The sequence below is a fragment of the Magnolia sinica genome, chromosome 5 (assembly GCF_029962835.1).
Source record: "Magnolia sinica isolate HGM2019 chromosome 5, MsV1, whole genome shotgun sequence".
Classification (NCBI taxonomy): Eukaryota; Viridiplantae; Streptophyta; class Magnoliopsida; order Magnoliales; family Magnoliaceae; genus Magnolia; species Magnolia sinica.
Genome location: NC_080577.1, coordinates 97,856,175 through 97,880,925, shown reverse-complemented (window position 1 = coordinate 97,880,925; position 24,751 = coordinate 97,856,175). Strand labels below are relative to the sequence as shown.

General features: G+C 42.4%; 1 protein-coding gene across 1 annotated transcript; it reads right to left on the bottom strand.

Moving 5' to 3' along the window:
* Positions 1–7,349: 7,349 nt before the first annotated feature.
* On the bottom strand, positions 7,350–24,537 carry LOC131246377 (B-box zinc finger protein 24-like). Its single transcript, XM_058246459.1, has 3 exons — positions 23,998–24,537; positions 19,823–20,125; positions 7,350–8,070 (listed from the first exon to the last, which is right to left on the bottom strand). The coding sequence occupies exons 1-3, from the start codon at positions 24,178–24,180 to the stop codon at positions 7,837–7,839; spliced, it is 720 nt and encodes a 239-aa protein (XP_058102442.1). The 5' UTR covers positions 24,181–24,537; the 3' UTR covers positions 7,350–7,836.
* Between the last annotated feature and the right edge of the window lie 214 nt (positions 24,538–24,751).

The window sequence follows — 24,751 nt, the reverse complement described above, 5'->3', positions numbered from 1 at the left end:
AAAAGTTTTGTATGAAGCTAATAAATATTTTTTCACTTCTTCTAACTTCTAAGTTTGTATGACCTAATCAATAGGTTAGATGTCAAACGACCATTATAGAGGCCCTAGGAGGTTTTTAATGGTGGACGTTCAATCAAATTTTTTTTTTTCATGGTGTGGTCCACCTGACACTTAGATCTACCTCATTTTTGGTATCAAGACATAAAATTATCTTTCAAAATGGATGGACGGTATGGATAAAACATATACATCATGGTGGGGTCTACATAGCACCCACCACTAGCCACCTAGCAAGTGGCAGCGTAACCAGCCAAACCACGTCCAGAAGTCTGGATTGGAAGCCGTACTGAGTAACTCAGTACCCTAAGCGTTCTAAGTAAAATCTGTGGGGCCACCGTGATTTATTTATTTTATCCACTCCAGCCATTCATTTTAGCATATAATTTTATTGCATGAGCTCAAAAATGAAGCCTATAAAAATCATAAGTGGACCATCATAAGAAACAGTATGAATTGAATGTCTACCCTTGAAAATTTCTAGGATGCCACAGAAGTTTTGGATCAGGTTGATATTTTAGTTTTCCATTCATCCATGTATTTGTGATCTTATGAACAGATTGAATGACAAATAAACATCACTGTGGGCCATAGGAAGATTTCAATGGTGGAAATCATTATTCCCACTGTTTCCAGTGGTATGGTCCACTTGAGCTTTGGATATGCTTTAATTTTGGGCTAAACCACTGTAATGATCTGGAAAATGGGATTGGCAGGGTGGATAAACCAAATACATTCACTGTGGGCCCAACTGAGTTTAGTCAGTACAGTAAGAGCAAGCAATCCGATCTGGATTAGACGTTGAACCACACACGAGGGAAATCGGAGTGGATAAAATAAATAAATAACTGGGTACCCCACACAGTTTACTCAGTACGCTAAAGGTACTGAGTTACTCAGTACGGATTAGGGAAATCGGATTGTGTACTGAGTTACTCAGTACGCTTTTATCGTACTGAGTAAACTCAGTAAGGCCTACTGTGAATGTATGTGGTTTATCCACACCGTCCATCCATTTTTAACACTAATTTTAGGAGTTGATCCCAAAATTGAAGTAAATCCAAATGTCAAGTGGACGATTACACAGGGAACAGTGTGGAATAATGATTTCCACTGTTGAAACCTTCCCAGGGTCCAAATTAATTTTTATTTGTCATCCAACTTGTTCATAAGATCACAAAGACATGGATGAAGAGAAACACAAACATCAGCTTGATCCAAAACTTCTTTGGCCTCCAAAAAATTTTCAATGGTAGAGGTTCAATCAAACTGTTTCCTGTAGTGTGGTCCACTTGAAATTTTAATTTGCTTCATTTTTGTGATTAAGATCTAAAATTATCTGTTAACATGGATTAACGGAGTGGATAAAATAAATAAATAACTGTGTACCCCACACAGTTTACTCAGTACGCTAAAGGTACTGAGTTACTCAGTACGCTTTTATCGTACTGAGCAAACTCAGTTAGGCCTACTGTGAATGTATGTGGTTTATCCACACCGTCCATCCATTTTTAACGCTAATTTTAGGGGTTGATCTCAAAATTGAAGTAAATCCAAATGTCAAGTGGACCATTACACAGGGAACAGTGTGGAATAATGATTTCCACTGTTGAAACCTTCCCAGGGTCCAAAGTAATTTTTATTTGTCATCCAACCTGTTCATAAGATCACGAAGACATGGATGAAGAGAAAACACAAACATCAGCTTGATCCAAAACTTCTTTGGCCTCCAAAAAATTTTCAATGGTAGAGGTTCAATCAAACTGTTTCCTGTAGTGTGGTCCACTTGAAATTTTAATTTGCTTCATTTTTGGGATTAAGATCTAAAATTATCTGTTAACATGGATTAACGGAGTGGATAAAATAAATAAATAATTGTGTACCCCACACAATTTACTCAGTACGCTAAAGGTACTGAGTTACTCAGTACGCAATCCGCTTCCACGAGGGAAATCGGATTGCGTACTGAGTTACTCAGTACGCTTTTATCGTACTGAGTAAACTTAGTAGGCCTACTGTGAATGTATGTGGTTTATCCACACCGTCCATCCATTTTTAATGCTAATTTTAGGGGTTAATCCAAAAATTGAAGTAAATCCAAATGTCAAGTGGACCATTACACAGGAAACAGTGTGGAATAATGATTTCCACCGTTGAAACCTTCCTAGGGTCCAAAGTAATTTTTATTTGTCATCCAACCTTTTCATAAGATCACAAAGACATGGATGAAGAGAAACCACAAACATCGGCTTGATCCAAAACTTCTTTGGCCTCCAAAACATTTTCAGTGGTAGAGGTTCAATCAAATTGTTTCCTGTAGTGTGGTCCACTTGAAATTTTAATTTACTTCATTTTTGGGATTAAGATTTAAAATTATCTATTAATATGTATTAACGGAGTGGATAAAATAAATAAATAACAGTGGACCCCACACAGTTTACTCAGTACGCTAAGGGTACTGAGTTACTCAGGACGCAATCCGCTTCTAAGATCGAAATCGGATTGCGTACTGAGTTACTCAGTACGCTTTTATCGTACTGAGTAAACTCAGTTGGGCCTACTGTTAATGTACGTGGTTTATCCACACCGTCCATCCATTTTTAATGCTAATTTTAGGGGTTAATCCAAAAATTGAAGTAAATCCAAATGTCAAGTGGACCATTACACAGGAAACAGTGTGGAATAATGATTTCCACCGTTGAAACCTTCCTAGGGTCCAAAGTAATTTTTATTTGTCATCCAACCTTTTCATAAGATCACAAAGACATGGATGAAGAGAAACCACAAACATCGGCTTGATCCAAAACTTCTTTGGCCTCCAAAACATTTTCAGTGGTAGAGGTTCAATCAAATTGTTTCCTGTAGTGTGGTCCACTTGAAATTTTAATTTACTTCATTTTTGGGACCTAATACTAAAATTATCTGTTAACATGGATTAACGGAGTGGATAAAATAAATAACTAATAGTATACCCCACACAGTCTACTCAGTACGCTAAGGGTACTGAGTTACCCACTACGCAATCCCCTTCCACGAGTAAACTTAGTAGGCCTACTGTGAATGTATGTGGTTTATCCACACCGTCCATCCATTTTTAACGCTAATTTTAGGAGTTGATCCCAAAATTGAAGTAAATCCAAATGTCAAGTGGACGATTACACAGGGAACAGTGTGGAATGATGATTTCCACTGTTGAAACCTTCCCAGGGTCCAAAGTAATTTTTATTTGTCATCCAACCTGTTCATAAGATCACGAAGACATGGATGAAGAGAAAACACAAACATCAGCTTGATTCAAAACTTCTTTGGCCTCCAAAAAATTTTCAATGGTAGAGGTTCAATCAAACTGTTTCCTGTAGTGTGGTCCACTTGAAATTTTAATTTGCTTCATTTTGGGGATTAAGATCTAAAATTATCTGTTAACATGGATTAACGGAGTGGATAAAATAAATAAATAACTGTGTACCCCACACAGTTTACTCAGTACACTAAAGGTACTGAGTTACTCAGTACGCAATCCGCTTCCACGAGGGAAATCGGATTGCGTATTGAGTTACTCAGTACGCTTTTATCGTACTGAGTAAACTCAGTTAGGCCTACTGTGAATGTATGTGGTTTATCCACACCGTCCATCCATTTTTAACACTAATTTTAGGAGTTGATCCCAAAATTGAAGTAAATCCAAATGTCAAGTGGACGATTACACAGGGAACAGTGTGGAATGATGATTTCCACTGTTGAAACCTTCCCAGGGTCCAAAGTAATTTTTATTTGTCATCCAACCTGTTCATAAGATCACGAAGACATGGATGAAGAGAAAACACAAACATCAGCTTGATCCAAAACTTCTTTGGCCTCCAAAAAATTTTCAATGGTAGAGGTTCAATCAAACTATTTCCTGTAGTGTGGTCCACTTGAAATTTTAATTTGCTTCATTTTTGGGATTAAGATCTAAAATTATCTGTTAACATGAATTAACGAAGTGGATAAAATAAATAAATAACAGCGTACCCCACACAATTTACTCAGTACGCTATCGGTACCGAGTTACTCAGTACGCCATCCGCTTCCACGAGGGAAATCGGATTGCGTACTGAGTTACTCAGTACGCTTTTATCGTACTGAGTAAACTCAGTTAGGCCTACTGTGACTGTATGTGGTTTATCCACACCGTCCATCCATTTTTAACGCTAATTTTAGGAGTTGATCCCAAAATTGAAGTAAATCCAAATGTCAAGTGGACGATTACACAGGGAACAATGTGGAATGATGATTTCCACTGTTGAAACCTTCCTAGGGTCCAAAGTAATTTTTATTTGTCATCCAACCTGTTCATAAGATCACGAAGACATGGATGAAGAGAAAACACAAACATCAGCTTGATCCAAAACTTCTTTGGCCTCCAAAAAATTTTCAATGGTAGAGGTTCAATCAAACTATTTCCTGTAGTGTGGTCCACTTGAAATGTTAATTTGCTTCATTTTTGGGATTAAGATCTAAAATTATCTGTTAACATGGATTAACAGAGTGGATAAAATAAATAAATAACTGTGTACCCCACACAGTTTACTCAGTATGCTAAGGGTACTGAGTTACTCAGTACGCAATCCGCTTCCCACACCAGGGGGAAACGAATTGACTACTCCCCCTGCCACTAGCCATGTGGGCCCCAATATAAAGTATGTCTTTTATCGACACCGTTTATCCATTTTTACATATCATTTTAGGGCTTAATACTGTAGACGCCCCACTTGAGATTCTGATCTCTCTCATTTTTGGGCTCATGCTCTTAATTTCTCTCTCCCTTCTACCCAGTTGTTCAGAAGGCTATGGTTCATATGTACAGTGCTTCTGTATGGGCCAATTGACTTTCCACAATGTGTTGTACAACAAATGATGGCTTCATGTTGAGTGTCAGGTGTTTGAATTTTAAGTTGCTTAAGATCGTTTCTACTTATTAATATGATAAGCATGTTTATAAGCTTTTCCTCTCTTTTGCATCTCTTGATGCTTCTTTTCAGCGACTTATCAAAATTAAAAAAGCTTTTAAAAAATTAACTCAAGTGATTATATACTTTTAATTAAAAAAGTTACTTATAATTAATTATAAACCAAATTTATCTGAAATAAGTTACTTATCTACCACTGGTAAGTAGAAAAAGTAACTTTTTTGTGGTGTCCAAATGGGCAAATATTTAGGAGGTGTTTAGATCATAAGTTGCTTAAGATAAGTTGATTTTTACTTATTAAGAAGATAAATATGTTTGGCAAACAACATACTTCTCAGCTTCTCCTCTCTTTCATTTCCGTTGATGCCTCTCTTCAATAACTTATGAAAAGTAGAAAATTTAAAAAAAATTAATTGAAGTGATTAAGTACTTTTAAGTAAAAAAGTTACTTATAACTAATTGTAAACCAAACTTACTTATCTGAAATAAGTCACTTATCTACTGCTGTAAGTAGAAAAAGTTATTTATTTGTTGGTATCCAAACGAGCCCTTAATGTGTCCGGAAGGAGACTGACAAATTCGATTATGGTCAACATTGACAGTATTATACCAGCTAAGCGATCCCGAAATCCCCGTAATCAGTTATCATCGATATTTCATTGATATATCGCCATTATATCGATTCACGATGTCATCACCCAAAAATCGAATACCCCCTGTGTATAAATGTCAGAAAATCTGGGGGAAATAAAACTTTAAAAAGCTTAGAAAATTAATTTTTTGAGATTTTTTTTTTTTCCCTGGAGTTGGATGGGAAGTGGGTTCTGACTGCTCATCATTAGATTTCATGAATTACATCCCTCATTTTTTTGGGAAAAAATCAGGAATAGGAGAAAATGTGCATAAATATGCGAAAATCAGAAACAGAAAATAAAAAAGAGAGAATTTATATTTTTTTTGTTTGGATTTTTGTTTTTGGGAAATTAGTTGACGAGTGGATTTCGACCACCATTCAATTTTCTTGAATCAAATCCCTTAGTTTTGTTGGAAATCTTGAGAAAGGAGAAAAACGTGCATAAATATATAAAAATTAGAAAAAAAAAAAATTTATTTTTTGGATTTGATTAGGAAGTGGATTTCATCCACTACTCTTCAATTATCATGAATCAAATCCCTCATTTTGGGAGGAAAATTAGAAAATGGGAAAAGCATGCATAAATACACGGAAAATAAAAAATTAAAAAAAAAAAAAAAAGAAGAAGAAGAAAGTAGGATTTCTTTTTTCTTTTTTTTTTGGATCTTGTTGGAGTGGATTTCAACCACTCTTCAAATTTTAGAAAATTCTTAATTATTTAAAATTTTGAAAATGCAAATGAAAAGGTTTTATTTTACAAAATAATGATATTGCTTGATAAAAATTGTATTTTTTTTCTTATCTATAAATGGACGTTGATGAGTGATGTGTTACATTTTTAATAAAAATTATTTTTCAGAATTTTAAAAATTATGTAAAAAATAAGAAGGAATATATATATATATATATTTTATTCCGTAATTATATATGCATATATGGATGGATGTATGCATTGATGAATCATGGATGCATTTTTGTATGCATGGGTGGATATATGATAGACATCTATGAATATATGCATAAATGGATAGATGTATAGGTGTATGTATGCATGAATGGAAAGCTGGATGGATCATGTATGTATACTTGGATGGTCAGATGCATGCATCAATGGTTGGATAAATGATTTAAATTTGAGTATTTTAGTATATGATAAAATTTCACTAAAAATTCCACCTTTTCCCAATGCTTCCCTCATTCAGTGATACATTCCTATTATTGCCAACATTATCAACGATATTGATACATGTTTCTGTATCCCCAGTTATACATGTAACCAAATAGATATTAAAAACATTACCTATTAATTAGATGATTTGATCAGGCAGATTTTATTTTTTTTTTATTTCTTTCGATCATCATGATGGGTTGCATATGAATTGAGAAGGCTGAATGCCCCATATGGGCCCCATAATTCTAGAATTCACCACTTCTTAAAGATAATAAGATTAGGGATTTTGGTAGTTCCTCTCATAAAAAATCACCACCAGCTAAAAATTTAAATATCCAAGGCATTATTTGCTAAAACATTGCATCAATTAAAAAAAAATAAAAAAATTTAAAAAAAGGAGGAAAAAAATATATTTAATTACTTAAAATACATGTGTGCCATCCAAACATGCATCCTCCTCCAAAATCAAATTCAAAACCTAATTACCATGGTTGCACGTGCACTTCAGATTGTGCGACGCATCTGTTACACACACAGATACTTCAATATGCATCTCACGCAGTTAATAATCTGTGAGTAGATATACACAAGCAAACCAATGAAGGAAAAATAAAATGATACAAAACACTAACCTCTATACATGGGATAGATATACCATGCATATAAAATATAAGAATTTACTGTTTTTGTTGTATAAGATTTCGAAGAATTATATGATCCACAGCTCAAGGATGTCCTACAAGTGTGGTCTATTGTTGGATGGTCCAAATGTTGATCTGATGGGCCCCATCATGGATGTGATTGTACTAAAAAATTTCGATCATGGTCGATGTTGCCACAGCTAGGAGAGAAAATATATAACAATGGCTTACATTCAATGAGAGCAAGGCTAAAGATTGACGGCTAGGATCTTCCAATCCATGAAGTTTTTGGTCCATCCATGATGGGGTTCATCATATCAACGGTCTGGATCACCAAACGATGCATCGCATAATTCCTCAAGATATATATACATAGAAATCAGGTCACCCAAGATCAGGAACGGTGAAGTACTCCTCATCCTCTGAGATCTCGATCCTGGGTTTCTTGTGGGCCATGATGGATTTGGTGGGCCTGTATAAGGTTGCATTGCTTGCTGTTGAAATGGGGAGTTGAGGGACTTCAGCAGCTGTCATTGCCTCTTGAGATTGAGGCACTTGCTCATCAAACAGACCAATGTCTCCTATCCATTCAAGTTCTCCAAACCCAATTGATTCTCTCTGCAAATTCAACGGACAGGAAGTAGTGGCCCATTCATATATAGAAAAAATGTGAGATATGCACATGTTCAGCATGCGTATGCAAATTATATATATATATATATATATATATATGTGTGTGTGTGTGTGTGTGTGTGTGTGTGTGTGTGTGTGTGCACATAAGGCTCATTACAATGATAAGTGATCATGCGGTCAGCATTCAACCAGCCAACCAGGTAACCATATGCTACAGTATAGCTGAAAGTCCGGCGCGTTCAACCTGACCGACCCGAGAGTTGGGCTTGGGCAAGATGTATCGGGTTCGAACTCGGGGTTGGGCTATATAAACACTAACCTGATAAACCTTGGGTCGGGCTTAGGTTGAGGTCTCAGGTTGCCCGACTCAAGCCGAACTCGATGGATATACAAATTACTTAGAAATTATAATTGATTGTGAATTGTCTGTGTTGAAGGCATAAGAAATTCCAGTGCCACGGGTCTCATTGGTCCATGTCATTTCCGATGACTCAAGCTAACAAGATACGTCAGATTTCTCTCCCAAATAGATTGCATTCCACAAAGCACGACTTCTAAAGTAGTTATCCTATATTTTAGCCTGTTTGTTTAAAAACAATTAAGTTCTTTATAATAAATAACTACATATATAATTAATAAAATTATTGTTGCAAAAATCTGGTTCGTCCTCTCAGACCTTCGTATACCTGCACGGAAAGAGGACAAAGGAGACCCTGGCTTGAGCAGAGGACCCTCCGATGCCAAAGTCAGGCCTGGATTCTGGGTCTAAATGTATTGAGGGGTTTTGAGAAAGAATTTTACCTACCTCACAAGACGATGGAGGTTCCTCTTTTATAGCTGCTGGAGCATTTAATCGTACGAGGATTCTCCTCCTGATATCATGTGCGGGATCCTCTCCTGGTATCACGGAGATAGGATCGTGCCCATCTCCAGTCTTCATCCGATCCGGTGAGCTTCGGGGTCGGGGATCTTATCCCAAGATATTCGGGATGAGGCTTTATCTTGCGCTGGCCGATCTGATAAGAAGATCGGCCCGATGCATGCCCGGATTGCTGATGTGTCGTCCGAACCGACTTAACTTCTGTCTCGGTTTAGTGAACCATGCCTCGGATCTGACACATCCTTTGGCGACCCGAGGCATTAAGTCCGAGTCTCCGAACTCTGTATCTTTTGTCCCCAACAGTAAGCCCCCTTACTCCGTGTGTTTCATATGACACTTAGGAGTAGCGAGTTTTGAGTCGGTTCATAACTTAGTCCGAGACAATAAGTAGTCATTTAATGCATTCTGTGTCGCCTTTGACGGGAGACGGTTCAGTTTCTGACATCGCATGCGCCGACAGCCATCAAATCGCTCACCCCGCCAATGAGGGTTGGACACGTAGCAAGGACATTATTGTCGTCAGTCGACGTGCGCCACGTGTCGAGTGGGGGAGTCGATGCAGGCGTCGAATCATTTCCCCATTAATTGCTTCCGCCACATGGCAATCTTATAAAATGGTGGGGGTCCCGCATTTCGAACTTCTACTGTCATTCCCGCTTTGCATTTCCTTTGAAGCTTTTTCGGTCTTTCGTCTTCTTCATTTCCTCTTTCTTAATTGTCAGCGGCTCCTTTCGTCATTTCCGTTTTCCTTCCTCCCTCCGGTGAGTCTCCCCTTCCTCTTTATTTAGTGATAATGGCGGCTAGAGGTTCTCGAAGTCCCCAGGAGGGAGTTTTCGGAGATGAAGGCGAAGTGCAACGTTTTTGGAACGTTGCGGAATCGCCTTCCTTACTGACAGAGATAGCAGTTGATGCGAACGCTGCTTTTCTTTCTGAGAGGGTCACTGAAGCTCCGGCGAAGCGCCCTGCTTCCGTTAATCCTTCTCGTGGTGGGTCGTCTTTAATAACCCACCCGGGAAGGCCTAATTTTCCAAGGGGCATGGAGGAAGAAGAGGAGGAGGAAGAAGAAATATTGATTGCCGAGGGAACCTCTGGGCCGGTTCCTGTTGATAAGTCGGCACACGCCGAGTCTGAAGGAGAAGGATCCGGGGATGATCTAAGCCGCCCGGTTCCTTCAGTTTTAACTGAGGCGGATTTAGACAGAATCCGAATCGGGTATCACATCCCCGAATCGGTTATCACTTATCTCCCCCGTCCGAATGACTTGTCGGATCATCCTCCTGCTGGGGCGGTCGCGATCTACCAAGTCTCGATGCAATGCGGCTTGCGTCTGCCCCTTCAGGCCATTGTCCGGGGAGTTTTATCTCGTATTCAGATTGCCCCGGGGCAAATAGTTCCGAATGGGTGGAGGAACTTATTCGGGTGTGCGGTGTTGTGGGCTGAGATGGAACAGCCACCGCTAACAGTCGACGAATTTCTCCACTTATACCAAGTGCGCGTGAACCCGAACTACCCCGGCTTTTATGTCTTCGCTGCTTGGCGGGGCGGAGGCGGCTCCCTAATAACTGACCCTCCCACCTCCAACAAACATTGGAGAGAACGTTGGTTTTGGGCCTGCGGTCGCTGGGAGACGGCTGAGTCCGGGTCCTGCGAGGCTCGTGTTCCTCGGGCGTTCTAGAGAGCAGGTGACTTGGGTCTTCTCTCTTGCCCTTCTTTATTTTTGTAATATTCTGAGTCTGACGGGCTTGTGTCTGGCAGATATTCCGAAGAAGCGGCAAAAGCTCGGCTCCAGTGCTTCAGCTCGGATCAAAGAGTTGAGGACGTTGGATCCGGCAGATAGGTCCTGGAAGGTGCTCTTACAGCCGGAGCGTCTTCATCTCGCGGGTCTAGACTCGGCCGTCATAGGTAAATTGAAAATGTATCTTCATGTATCTTCTGAATTTTTCCTGACTTACTTCGTTTTTTTTTTTTTTTTTTTTAGATTTGCCCGAAGCTCGACCCCATCTCAGGATTGTTCCCGAATCGGCCCCCTCGGAAATGACTGGAGCTCGTCCTCCTCTTAGGGCGGTTTCGAAGTTAAAGGCTCCTCCGCGATCAGTTCTTCTGTCGGAGCCTCGGCCGCCGAAGAGACAAAGAGTGGTGCGGAAGGAGAAGGAGCCTGCGAGTTCTTCTGCCCCTACTGTCGTCGTAATTTCTGACCCAGAAGAAAGGGTGGAAGTGACAGTGGCCGCAGCCTCAGAACCTCAGGCGGCACCCGACTCGGGACACGTTGCGACGGATGTTCCGAGACAGGAGGAAGAGACTAGGGCTGTGTCTTCCAGAGGGGAAGAAAAGACGAGGACTGCATCCTCTAGAGGGGAGGAAACGAACCAAGAAGGGTCGTCCGTCCTGCAGAAGGTGGTGTCGGGGATGGTTCCCTGGGCCTTAGCCCATGGGAGCGAAAGAGAGTTCATCAGTCTCTACAACGCTCCTTCATCGCAAACTATCGACCATGCAGCAAGGGTGCTTTTTGAACTCGCTCCCTGCTTGGTTAAGGCCAGCAAAGAGTTATCTTCGACCCATCGGCTGCGGACTCTTCTGTCGGAAGCCGAAGGGCGATGCGAGGATGCCGAAACTCGGGTCGGCGTTCTGATAGGCGAGGCGGCCCTTGCCCGGAAAGTTGCCGAAGACGCAAAAGCAGAGGCGACTTTCTCCAGGAGAGCCCTTGATGAAGCGCAAGCCGAGGTTACTCGGGTATTGGCTCTCCTTTCCAGAGCTGAAGAAGAGAACCGACGAGTTCTCGCAGTCCATGCTTCTTGTGCAGATGACTTGGCTCGGGCTAAGCTTGAGGCGGCGGGGCATATTCAGCAGGCCAACGAGAAGACTCGGGAGGCTGAGAAGGCTAGGGACCAAGCCGTCCAAGCTTTCCTTGAGTTAGCGGAGTTCGAAGATGAGAGGGATCGCTTGTTCCAAAGCGGATTTCTGGAATGTGTCAAAGACATAAAGAAATCTTTTCCTGACCTTGATCTCTCAGAAATCGAAGGTGGAGGAGCCTCGGAATCCGAGAATCCGGACGCCGCTGCTGAAGTCACTGCTGGGGATGAGGCCGGTACATGCGAGAATGCTTCGGGTACCGTTCCTACCGGAGGACAGTAATTAGTGCCCCTTGTGTTTTTTTTTTTTTTTTTTTAAATCCATGTATTCACATGTTGTACTCGCATGTGGTTGATGAATGAAAGAAAACGCTTAGTTTTATTCATTTGACTTGGCTTTAATCTTTCTTAGTTCAGAGTCTTTAAACATTGAGCACCGAGCTAAGGATAGTAAATCTTGAGGTGCCCAGCGTTCCAAGGATGAGGCAATGATTGTCAGTTTAGATCTTCTAGCCATACGTTCCTGGTCGGATGGTGCCCGAGACGATATAGGGCCCTTCCCAATTGAGTCCCAACGTACCCGATCCAAATTCCTTGGTATTGGAAAATACTTTTCGGAGAACCATATCTCCCATTCGAAACTTCCTGATCTTAACTCGGGTATTGTAGAACCGAGCCACTTGTCGTTGTCGTGCCTACATGCGCAGCCGCGCCACTTCCCTTTGTTCGTCCAGAAGGTCGAGCCCAAGTGTAAGGAGTTCTTCGTTTTCTTCCGCATTGAACGAAGTGATTCGAGCCGAAGGTAATCCGATTTCAACGGGAGTAACGGCTTCCGAGCCATACGCGAGTGAAAAGGGAGTTTCTCCTGTGGCGGTTCGAGCTGTAGTTCGGTAAGCCCAAAGAATTTTCGGGAGCTCTTCGGCCCATGCTCCTTTGGCCCGGTCAAGCTTGGTCCGAAGATGTTGCTTGATAATTTTGTTAACCGCCTCAACTTGTCCGTTAGTTTGAGGATGATGAGGTGAAGAATAGACGTTTCTGATTCCGAGGTTGTCGCACATCTCGCGAAAGCTCCTATTATCAAATTGCCTTCCATTGTCTGTAATAATGGTACGGGGTACTCCGAATCGGCAGATAATGTTTTTCCATACAAACTCGGTGATCTTCTGCTCGGTTATTTTAGCTAATGGCTCTGCCTCGGCCCACTTCGTGAAATAATTCACTGCTACCACAGCGAACTTGGTCTGACCTTTTCCCATAGGGAGTGGACCTATGATGTCGACACCCCACTGTGCGAAGGGCCAGGGACCAGTCATCGGCGTCAGTGCCTCGGGGGCTTGCCTCGAAATTGCCGCGAACCGTTGACATTTGTCGCATTTTTGGACGAGCTTGCGAGCGTCGTGTTGGATAGTGGGCCAGTAATATCCCTGTCGTAGGACCTTGTGGGCGAGAGATCTCCCTCCAGAGTGGTTTCTGCAGATTCCTTCATGAATTTCACGTAATACATAGTTCGCCTCACTGGGTTTGAGGCACCGCGGCAACGGAGCGTAGTAACCTTTCTTATAGAGGGTTCCGTTGAGTATGGTGTAACGGGAGGCTCGGATCTTAACTCGTCGAGCCTCGGCACGATCTTCAGGCAGCTTTCCCTTGTCAAGGTATTGGCGGATCGGATCGATCCAGGATGGTTCCGAGTCGATTGTATTGACGGCCTCGCTAATTGGTTCATTTATACTCGGTTTATCGATGTATTCGACAGGGACGGACCTAGGTATATCATCTTCATCGGCGGAGGCGAGCTTTGCTAATAAATCGGCTTTGCCGTTTTCTGTACGAGGGATCCGAGTGACACGACAGAGTTGAAATCTATTGATAAGTTCTTTCGCTCTCTCCATGTATGCTCTTAATTGGTCTTTCCGTGTCTGGTATACACCGGTAACTTGATTAACAACCAACTGAGAATCGCTGAAAACACTTAGGTGCGTAACTCCCATGCTAGCGGCGAGTCGGAGGCCGAGTAACAATGCTTCATATTCTGCTGTATTGTTCGACGCTTGGAATCCAAGTCGTAAGGCATACTGTATATAGGTATGATCGGGGGTTTCCAGCACAACCCCAGCCCCACTTGCCTTCGAGTTGGAAGAACCGTCGACAAACAGTTTCCAAGGAATAGGGCAGGGTAGGGTCGGGGGAGCGGTTGTTGTTGGAACTGCAACATTCTTTGGCATATCGTTGACCGGGAGTTCGGTTGGTGGTGTTCCCTCGGCAATAAAATCAGCTACGGCTTGCCCTTTGATTTCTACCTTCGGTCTGTATTGAATGTCAAACTCACTCAGTTCGATAGCCCACTTCGTGAGTCGGCAGGAAGCTTCTGGTTTCTGCAATACCTGGCGAAGCGGAAGATGGTATGGGCATGGAAATACAACCTGAGTCGGCGAGAGGAAGTTATTAAAGCCAAGGCCACTTTTTCCAAGCTTGGGTATCTCGTTTCTGCTGGCAATAATGCTTTGCTGACGTAATAAACCGGCAGTTGCTTTCCTTCGGATTCTCGTATCAAAGCTGAGCTAACCGCTGCCTCCGATACTGCTAGGTAAAGGAGCAGGGACTCCCCTGATTCGGGTTTTGATATGAGAGGTGGAGAACCGAGATATGATTTTAATTGTTGGAATGCCGCTTCACATTCTTCCGTCCAACCCATTGTCTGTCTTCCTTTCAACTGTTTGAAGAAAGGGAGACATTTATCCGTGGCTCTGGACAGGAACCGATTAAGTGCTGCGACTCGTCCAGTCAACCTTTGGATGTCCTTAATGGTTTTAGGGGATTCCATATCAATCAAAGCCTTTACCTTCTCAGGGTTTGCCTCTATTCCTCGCTGACTAACCAAGAAACCGAGGAACTTTCCAGAGCCCACCCCAAAAGCACATTTACTCGGATTCAGCTTCATCCGAAACTTCCGTAGGATGAGAAACATTTCTTCCAAATCATTCACATGTCGGCGTGTATACTTTTGACGAGCATGTCGTCAATGTATACTTCCATGGTTCTACTTATAAGCCGAGCAAAGATTTTGTTAACTAATCTTTGATAAGTTCTTGGCATTCTTCGGACAAATGGCATCACTCGGAACAATAAAGGCCTTTGTGGGTGACAAAGGTAGTTTTTGATTTATCTGTTTGATGCATTGCAATTTGATTATACCCGAATATGCATCCATGAAGCTAAGGAGCTCATGTCGTGATCTTATCTACTAGCTGGTCTATCCTCGGAAGCGGAAAGCTATCCTTCGGGCAGGCTTTATTTAAGTCAGTATAGTCAATACAGACTCGCCACTTCCCATTGGATTTCTTTACAAGCACGACGTTCGCGACCCATTCTGGATAGTGTATTTCTTCTATGAAATTAGCCTGGAGGAGTTTGTTGACTTCTTCTTCAATGATGGCGTATCGTTCAGGGCCGAGCGGTCGTCGCTTCTGTCGGATCGGTCGATATGACGGATCGATGTTGAGTCGGTGAGTCATCACAGAGGGGTCGATTCGGACATATCTTCATGACACCAGGCAAATACGTCGGCGTACCTACTGAGCAGGGCTATCAGCTTTTCTTTCAAGGGGGACTGTAAAGACGAGCCAATTCGTACCGTCTTGGATCCATCTATTTCGACCAAGGGGACTGAGATAAGATCTTCGACCGGCTGCCCTCGTTCATGACTGTCGCCCCGAGGGTCCAATGATTCGATCGTTGATATGTTGATCGGACTTTTGTCGGCGGTTCCCTTTACAGCTATCATGTAACAACGCCTCGCATCTTGCTAGTCTCCTTTGACAATTCCTACTCTCGACTCAGTTGGGAATTTCAGTGAAAGATAGTATGTGGATACCACGGCCTGGAGGAGACTCAATGAAGGTCGGCCGAGGATTGCGTTGTATACTGAGGGTTGATCGACGACCAAGAATTCAACCATCATCGTCGTCTGATGTGGGGCACTACCAGCAGTGAGTGGTAACGAGACAATCCCTTCGGGCAGTACTTGTCCTCCGGAAAAACCGATTAACGGGGTCCGAACTGGGCGTAGCATGGACCGTTCGATCCCCATTTTGTCGAACGCCTGAGTAAACAACACGTCTGCAGATGACCCCGTATCGACGAGTATCCGGAACACTTTTCGGTTAGCGATAGTAAGGGTGACAATCAATGCGTCATCGTGGGGGTGATGGATACCTCGGGCATCTTCCTCTGTGAACGAAATGCAATATCTTTCCCTTTTCTTCTCCTTTGGTGGCCGATCTATAATCATAAGCTCGGACTTAGGCTGACTAAGTTTTCTCGCATGATTCCTTCGAGCATTGTTTGAGTCGCCCCCACCTCGTGGACCGCCGATAATTGTCCGAATTTCTTCCATAGGCTGACTCTCGGTCGGACGTCCCTCAGCTACCCCAGCTTTAACCACATGTTCTTTGAGTCGGCCGTCCTTTATGAGTCGTTCGATCTCTTCCTTTAGGTGACGGCAATCACTTGTGTTATGCCCGTGATCACGGTGATAATGGCAGTATTTATCCTTGTCCCGCCGATTAGGATTACTCCTGAGCTTACTGGGCCAGTTGACAAAGCCTTCGCTTTTGATTTCCATCAATACCTGTTCCTGAGTCTTGTTCAGGGGGGTATATATGGAAAATCTTCGATCTGGTCGTTTGCCTGACCTTCGCTCATCATGCGCTTGATCATCCTTGCGTTTCCTTCCTCCGGCCGAGTCGGCTTTCTTTTTGGCCGACTCTTTGACCAAAGTTTTCGTTTCACGCAGAATTCACGTTTCTTCGGCGTTTGCATACTTATACGACCGTGCCATAAATTCTGTCAGAGTATCCGCCAGGAATGGCTTATCTCTAACTCCTTGCATGAGCGCATTTAGAGCCGTTTCTTCTGAATGTTTTCGAACCTGAAGGGATTCGAAATTGAAATGCTTGATATAATCTTTCAATAGCTCTCCCTGCTTTTGAACTATGTTGTTCAGATGTGCAGGGGGCTTCAATTTCTTTTTTCTACCGATGAAGTTGGTGAGGAAGGCGTCGCTCAGCTCAACGAATGAGCTGATGGACTTTGGTTTCAACTGTTTGAACCACAGTCGAGCTACATCGGTCAATGTAAGAGAAAAGGCCCGACACATTACTGCATTCGAGGCATCGTGGAGCTCCATATAGGTTCTGAAGCATTCGATATACTCCGTCGGATCGGTCTTGCCGGTGAAAGGAGTGATTTGAGGTAATCGAAACCTCTCGGGCAATCGAGCCTTCATTACCGAGTCCACAAAGGGGGACGCCTTTTCTTCGAATCTGGTCGAATACATATTCCGGTCATGCTTCATGTCCGCCATCTCTTTCGCCATTTCTTCCCGCACTTCTCTTTTAAATTTTTGAATATCGGCTTTCCAAGGTTCACTGCTCTCTGCCGTGCCTTCCATGGAAGGGCGGTTGCGCCTTCTTCGCTCTATCTTGTGTCGAAGATCGGTCGGGGGCAGGGAAGCGTTGGCCGACTGCGCTGGAGATGGTTCTGATTCGCCTTGGGGTTGGCTCGGCCGGAAAGACTGCGGCGCGGAAGGTTGAGGATCAACTGCCGCAGTCGGTACGTGCGCGGTTGCATTTGCTGCTGATACATTCGTTCCAGCATCTGCTTCATCATATTCATATCAGACCGGATTTCTTGAACCTCCTGGTCCAACCGTCCATCGTTGCAACCCCGCTGATTGTTGCTTGTTCTGGTCGCTCCTCGTTGGCGGTTGTTAGGTGGGTTCTGGGCTGCGGGGACCGCGACTGGACCCGCTAGCCCTGTAATCGCAATCTCATTCAAATCTTCTTCTGGGACCGTCATTCTAGTCATCACCATGGAATTCAATATAGAAATATGAGATGGCTTTTTTGTACGGTTCCCACAGATGATGTAAATATCCAGTTCGTCCTCTTAGACCTTCGTATACCGCACGGAAAGAGGAAAAGGAGACCCTGGCTTGAGCAGGGGACCCTCCGATGCCAAAGTCAGGCTTGGATTCTGGGTCTAAATGTATTGAGGGGTTTTGAGAAAGAATTTTGCCTACCTCACAAGACGATGGAGGTTCCTCTTTTATAGCTGTTGGAGCATTTAATCGTACGAGGATTCTCCTCCTGATATCGTGTGCGGGATCCTCTCCTGGTATCACGGAGATGGGATCGTGCCCATCTCCAGTCTTCATCCGATCCCGTGAGCTTCGGGGTCGGGGATCTTATCCCAAGATATTCGGGATGAGGCTTTATCTTGCGCTGGCCGATCTGATAAGAATATCGGCCCGATGCATGCCCGGATCGCTGATGTGTCGTGCGAACCGACTTAACTTCTGTCTCGGTTTAGTGAACCATGCCTCGGATCTGACACATCCTTTGGCGACCCGAGGCATTAAGTCCGAGTCTCCGAACTCAGTATCTTTTGTCCCCAACAAAAATCATAGGTAATAAAAAAAAAAAAAAAAAACAGATGTATATTGAAATATAATAGATTAATGTAATAACAAAAATATTAGCATGTATTCACTAGATTAAGCCTTCTTGGTTAGACTTAGGTTGAGAATTCTCAACCTGAGGTTGGGTTGGGTTGGGTTGGGGTTAAGGTATAAAAACCTTGGATTGAGTTAGGATTGAGCACCAACCGGACCTAACCGACCCGGCTTTCAGCCCTATGATACAACCAGCATCATTGAATTTTGGGCCATTAGTTCCTAAGAGTACTGAGAAGCTGTAAATGACACTATTTTATGAAATCTTTTGATGAAAGAATACATGTGAATATCTTTCTGTATATGTAGGTAAGAAATTTTTGATTTAGAGGGAGAGAGAGGTTGATAGTTGAACAGATTCTAAGGCAAGTCAATGACGACCCTCCATCAAGGTATTCAATTACGGTAATGGTAGTTGCAACATCAGAATGTTATGGTCAATATTAAAAATAAATAAATAAATAAATGGTGTTGGCCCACCAACGGCCACTATGGCTCTATAATGCACAATGGTCCCAACCGTTACTGTTAGGTAACCTTTCTTTTAAATACATTTTCTTTCATAGATTTACTTATATAAGCTGCGGCTAAAGTTGGAAAAATAAGAGCGTGAAGGCTGCTTGAGAATAAACATACATACGAGGGAGTTATTTGATACTCTGGCAATATATGATACTTGATATACAGGCACTTAAAATTGTACGCATGCTACGCATTAACTCAAATTAAACCGGTTAAATTGTGGAGAATTCACTGTTTTTAGTAATAATCCTCAGATGAGATTTGGTTGAACAGTCCTACCCTCTGATTGGTAGAGACTTGTTTGTTAAAATAGGACCATTGGATGTTTTTCATTATTAGCCGTCCAATATATGTCCACCAATCCAGCAGCCAATGATCAAATAAGCATGTTTTTTACTGTTCATGATACATTTAGACGGACCAGATTAATTTGAATCGTTGCACACCGCATATGCATTTCTAAGTGCCTCTGTATCATCCATTACACTGCCAGAGAATCAAATGTGGATAATCTGCAAGATCATTAGTCTTCAGGCCATCAACCACGCATGGGGCCCACAGTACCTGATCAGAACCATTAATCAATCATGCTCCACCATGGATGGTCCATGGCTTAAAAATCTTACTGATTGGAGGTTCTGGGTGGGACCCACCGTTACCGGTGAACGATTTGTCAAAACTAAAATGGGCCAATATTTACTTTCTAGGTGTGCCAAACGATCATCTGTTGGACTGTGGACTATCAGATGGGGAAGTAGATGAAGCCCCAGTTGTAAAATAAGACCTACGTGCATGTTCTCATTAAATACATATACGTAGATACATGCATACAGCATACACATATACATATTACATACGTACACATGCAAGCCTGTACTAGTACATAAATAGATGCACATGATTAATGTATAATTACTTAAATATGTATATATAAACACAAATCCATGAAATAAAAATGGTTCAAACCTAGCTGACCTTATCGCCGGATTCGAAATCGGAAAATTGCAACAGCTCATCGACGGCCCACGGCGGAGATGTGTACGTGGGGGGCTGCGGTGGGGGCATTTTCATCACAATCGGCGTCGAGTTATGATTTGGTGGCTCGGAACAGCCTGACTCAGCTTCTTTGGCACACGCGGCGCTCAAAGCCACACGTATTCCGGTCGCGAGCAGGCGTTGATGGTTGCCGGAAAGACTGCCCGGCGAGTGGATCGGCTCATCACAATCCCGACAGAAAAGGGCCCGATCTTCGACACAGAAGATGAAGGCTGCCTTCTCCTACAATAACAATAGTAAATGGTTAATCATAGAGGTGGGCATTGAGTCGAGACGGACTGACTTGGGGCTGATCCAACTCAATCCGGTTTTCAAATAGGCATGACCCAAACTTGACCCGACTTGGTACTGAGTCCAGCATGTCTGACCCAATACGAGTCTGGATTTGTCCTGGACTAATCCGGACCGAGTCCAACCCGGTCACAAGTATCGAGTCGGGTCAAGTCGGGTCGGGTGCAACGGGTATCTATGGGCTGAAAAAATCACAACTCAAAACCTATATTCACTTGCTAGAATTGTAGCCTCTTCATTGGCTACATGGCATCTCAGATTTAAAATGTCATATTTGGGTTATATATATATATATATATATATATATATATATATATATATATATATATATATATATATATATATATATATATATATATATATATTCATGAGTTGAGTTTCGGATTGAGTCGAGATGTACTGAGTTGGATTTTGGGTCGAGTCGAGTCGAGTTACTAGGTGACTCGAACTCGTCTTGAGTTTGAATTGGATGAGGTCCACTCGATTCGGATCGACTCACCCACTCAGTTCAGATCGAGTCAGATCTAAACTTGTCGGATGAGTTGATTCGTCTCCTCCCTAGCGCTAGTTAATCATATATAAAAATACAAAATTGGTGCAAAAAAAATGATTTGACTGGAAACTCAGCCGAGTCAACTCGATATAGATTTCGAGTCGAATATCTTGGAAACCTGGTTCTGGGTCTGAGTTAGATCACTCGTGGTGACTCGAGCTGAGTTACTCAGTGAGTCACAGTGTTATTATTAATAAGAAATTGTTGATCACATGTGAATTCGAACACAAAACCTTTCTAACAACTAACAATTTCATAACAATATTACTGTTTTAAATGACTTATAATAGTTTTAACATAGTAATTTTCAATTGTAATTACTAAATATCGAGTCGAGTCATGTCGAGTTGACCAGGCCCAGTTAACCATCGAGTCAACTCGAGTTTCGGGTTTCTGAACTATGATGAGAACACCATGACTCAGTTTGACAATGTGAAACTCGAGAACTGATCACACACATGCAATTGCACCACAAGTTATGGTACCCTGCTGTCTTTCCTACCAGCATGCCATCACTACCGTCCAAATGATGGGCCCCACCGTGAGGATTGCTTTTCTCGAAAATCAGGTTGATCTGATGGCTCTCTAGCTAGGTGGGCCAGGTGTGAATGTTAGGGTTTTCTATTGATTCCAACAGTGGGACCCACCTAATGAACAGCCTTCTCCTTTTTGTATCAGGTGCATGATTTTCATGGTGGGCCCACACTATACAAAGATCAGGCTCACTCCTCAGGTGGGCCACATTGAACAAAGTAGATCTACAGCCGTCCATTTGTTTTGAACGATGTGGCCGTCCCGAGATGTGACGTGGCATAATATTTGGGCCAGGAGATCTAAGCAATCTGCCCAATCTGATGGGAAGCTTAGATCTTGTGCGAGAGCGGAACGGGTCCGACTCGATCAGCCCACGTTTGGTCTCTTAGGGTCCGTTTGGGCAGTGGGATTAGAAGGGAGTAGGCGGGATGGGATTCATCGCGTACCGTGCCAATTCCACTCCATGTTTGGGAAGAGTGGAAAAGCTTGGAGTTACATTAAATGGAATTGCATTGGGTCTCGTGCCAATTTCACTCCATGTTGGGGAAGTTGTGTAGGTCCCACCATGATGTGTGGGCTATATCCACACCGTCCACCCATCTATCGAGATTATTTTAGAGCATGGGCCAAAAAAATCAGGTAAATCTAAAGCTCAATTGGACCCCACCATAGAAAGCAATGGGAATTGAATATTTACCGTTGAAAACTTCTTTGGGGCCACATAAGTTTTGGTTCTATCTCATTTTTAGGCCCATGCCATAAAATAAGATTACAAAACAAATGAACAGTTTAAATATAACACATGTATGTTATTCTAAGTAATTTCAAATGATGGTGGGTATATCCAGTCAATCCACCGTCGTATTATCAACAAAGCATGACATTAATTTTATCCCATGGCAACAGGGGACAATCCCTGCCATGGGTATTAATTATGTTTTCTGAATCTCATCCCACCTAATCCCTTCTATTCCCAAACAGACCCTCAGGTCTGATCCACGTCTCGGTTCTGAGATCCAATTGATAATGGTATCAGAACCGGGTTGACCCGGATCCGACCCAGATCTCAACCATTCACAGCACTAGAAATAAGAGATCTGTTGATGGGTTAAGCTAACCTGATGGCCTGTGGGACTAGGTCAAAGAATCCACCATGGATCTGTGTATAGATCCACGTTCGAAGATGGGGTTGGAATCCGGGTCCGTGCATTAATCTAGTAATCGGGTCGGATAGACTTAGATCCGACCCGTTCAAACAGTTAGGGTCTGTTTGGGCGGTGGGATTAGAAGGGATTAGGTAGAATGAGATTCAAAGAACATAATTATTACTCATGGTAGTGATCGTCCACTGTTGCCATGGGATAAGACTAATGCCATGCTTTGTTGATAATACGGTGGTACATTGAATGGATATACCCACCATCATTTGAAATTATTGAGAATAGCACACATGTGTTATATCTAAACCGTTTATTTGTTTTATAACCTCATTTTATGGCATGGGCCTAAAAATGAGGTAGATCTAAAACTTATGTGGCCCCAAAGAATTTTTCAACGGTAAGTATTCAATCTCAGTTGCTTTCTATGGTGGGGTCCACTTGAGCTTTAAATTTACCTGATTTTTTGGCCCATGCTTTAAAATAATCTCAATAAATAGATGGACGGTGGATATAGCCCATACATCATGGTGGGACCTACACAATTTGCTAACATTAAGCGAAATTGGCAGAGGACCTAATGTAATTCCAAACTTTTCCATTCTTCCCAAACATGGAGTGGAATTGGCACAGGACCTGATGAATCACATCCCACCTAATCCCTTCTAATCCCACCGCCCAAACAGGTCCTAACAGTTAATGAGTAAATGCCATTGAATGAGTTGGTTAGGATTGTCCCGTAAGCCTACCCACCATGGATGCAACAAGCTGAACTGTCCAGATCTGGGTCGTTCACCTGCCGGGCCCAGCTGTGGTGGGCCATAATCCAAAAATCATAGCTGTTGGGTGATCTTAGCTAACAAAAAAAAAAATGCCTGACGCTCTAGATTTAATGGGGGGAAATCTTCCAACTTTCAGCCGGTACATTCCTTCGGTGTGATCCATCCATGGTAGGGCCAGATATATGAACGGCCCAGATCACACACATGCCTGCCACATGATACCAAACATAGCTGTAAGTGTTTTACATGGGCTCCTTTTCGTCTAGTAGTACTTATTGTTAGATCCCTTGCAATAAGACCACGAGATCACACGATCAGGACCGTTCATCCATTGGACCCCACCTCAAAACTCCCAAATCCCATAAGTTGATCACCGATGTGAGATGGTCCACCTTAATCTAGAGAAAATCCTCCAATCAGATGGCAACGATGGCTCTCTCAGTTCAATTTTTGATCAATAGCTAATCCACAACGTAAATCTCCTGATGAACGGTCCAGATCATGCTAAAATCAGCACCAATCACCAATTCAGTAAGACCACCGACATAAAATCACTTCCTAGAAACATTTTATTCACTAGAGAAATCAAGAATAAACTTTCTACACCAAAATTCGCAGTTCCGATTAATCACTAACAAATCAAAATTACAAAAACAAATAGAATAACCTAAATCATACCAAACAATCAATCTATCCATCGATTCGATCAATATATAATAAGAAAATTTCAAAAAAAAAAAAATAAACAAAATTTGGAAGTTGAAAAATAATAGAAACCTGGCAAATATCGCAGCGTGGAAGCTTATTAGAAAGGCATTCAAGAAGAAGCCTTTGGTGTTTGCTTGCAAGCTTGTTGGCTTCATGGACTTCGATATCGCAATTCGCGCATAGAGCGGCTTCATCGGCGCAGCAAATCACCGTCGCTGGCGCTTTTTCGCATACGTCGCATTGGATCTTCATCTTAATTATCTTCGGCTGATTTTTTTAAAATATTTTTAGCTTTTTTAGTGATTTTTAGAGATACCCATGTGGTAAAATTAGCAAAATTCAATGATTTTCAGCTTAGAAAATCAAATTTTTCGAGTAATATGTAGAATATGAGAGAGAGAGAGATTCTCTAATTCAGGAGATGGCAATGCTATGGAAAAGGTGATAAAGAGAGAGAAATGAAAATAAAAAGAGAAGAGAATTGAAGAAATCTGTGGAAAGAAAAAATGGAAGTGAGGGAAGAAAATCTAGAAAGAGTGAAGTGATTGGCTGAGAGGAGGAGAGAGAGATGATAAGAGTCTAGATTCTCACATCTCATTTTTTTTGTGCTTTGATCATATCTTCTGTCTGTCCGCTTGTGGGGCCCACCACACATTTTGTGGTTGTGGCTTGCTGGTAGAAATATGTGGCTATGAATAGGTTGATGCTGCTTTTCTCTGATGGGAAAAACAAGTAAAGACGCGCTATCTCCAAGCGCTAAGCACACGCTCACCGCACTTGCAAATTTGGTAAACAAGTGTGGGATCAGGGAAGCTCATCAGAT

What these genes read in the sequence shown, in the direction of transcription:
- LOC131246377 (XM_058246459.1), bottom strand. Translation starts at nt 24,180, where the DNA reads ATGAAGATCCAATGCGACGTATGCGAAAAAGCGCCAGCGACGGTGATT. An exon ending in CACGCTGCGATATTTGCCAG is followed by an intron (nt 20,126 to 23,997) that starts GTTTCTATTATT and finishes TTGTTATTGTAG; the next exon opens with GAGAAGGCAGCCTTCATCTT. An exon ending in ATTTCGAATCCGGCGATAAG is followed by an intron (nt 8,071 to 19,822) that starts GTCAGCTAGGTT and finishes TTGAATTTGCAG; the next exon opens with AGAGAATCAATTGGGTTTGG.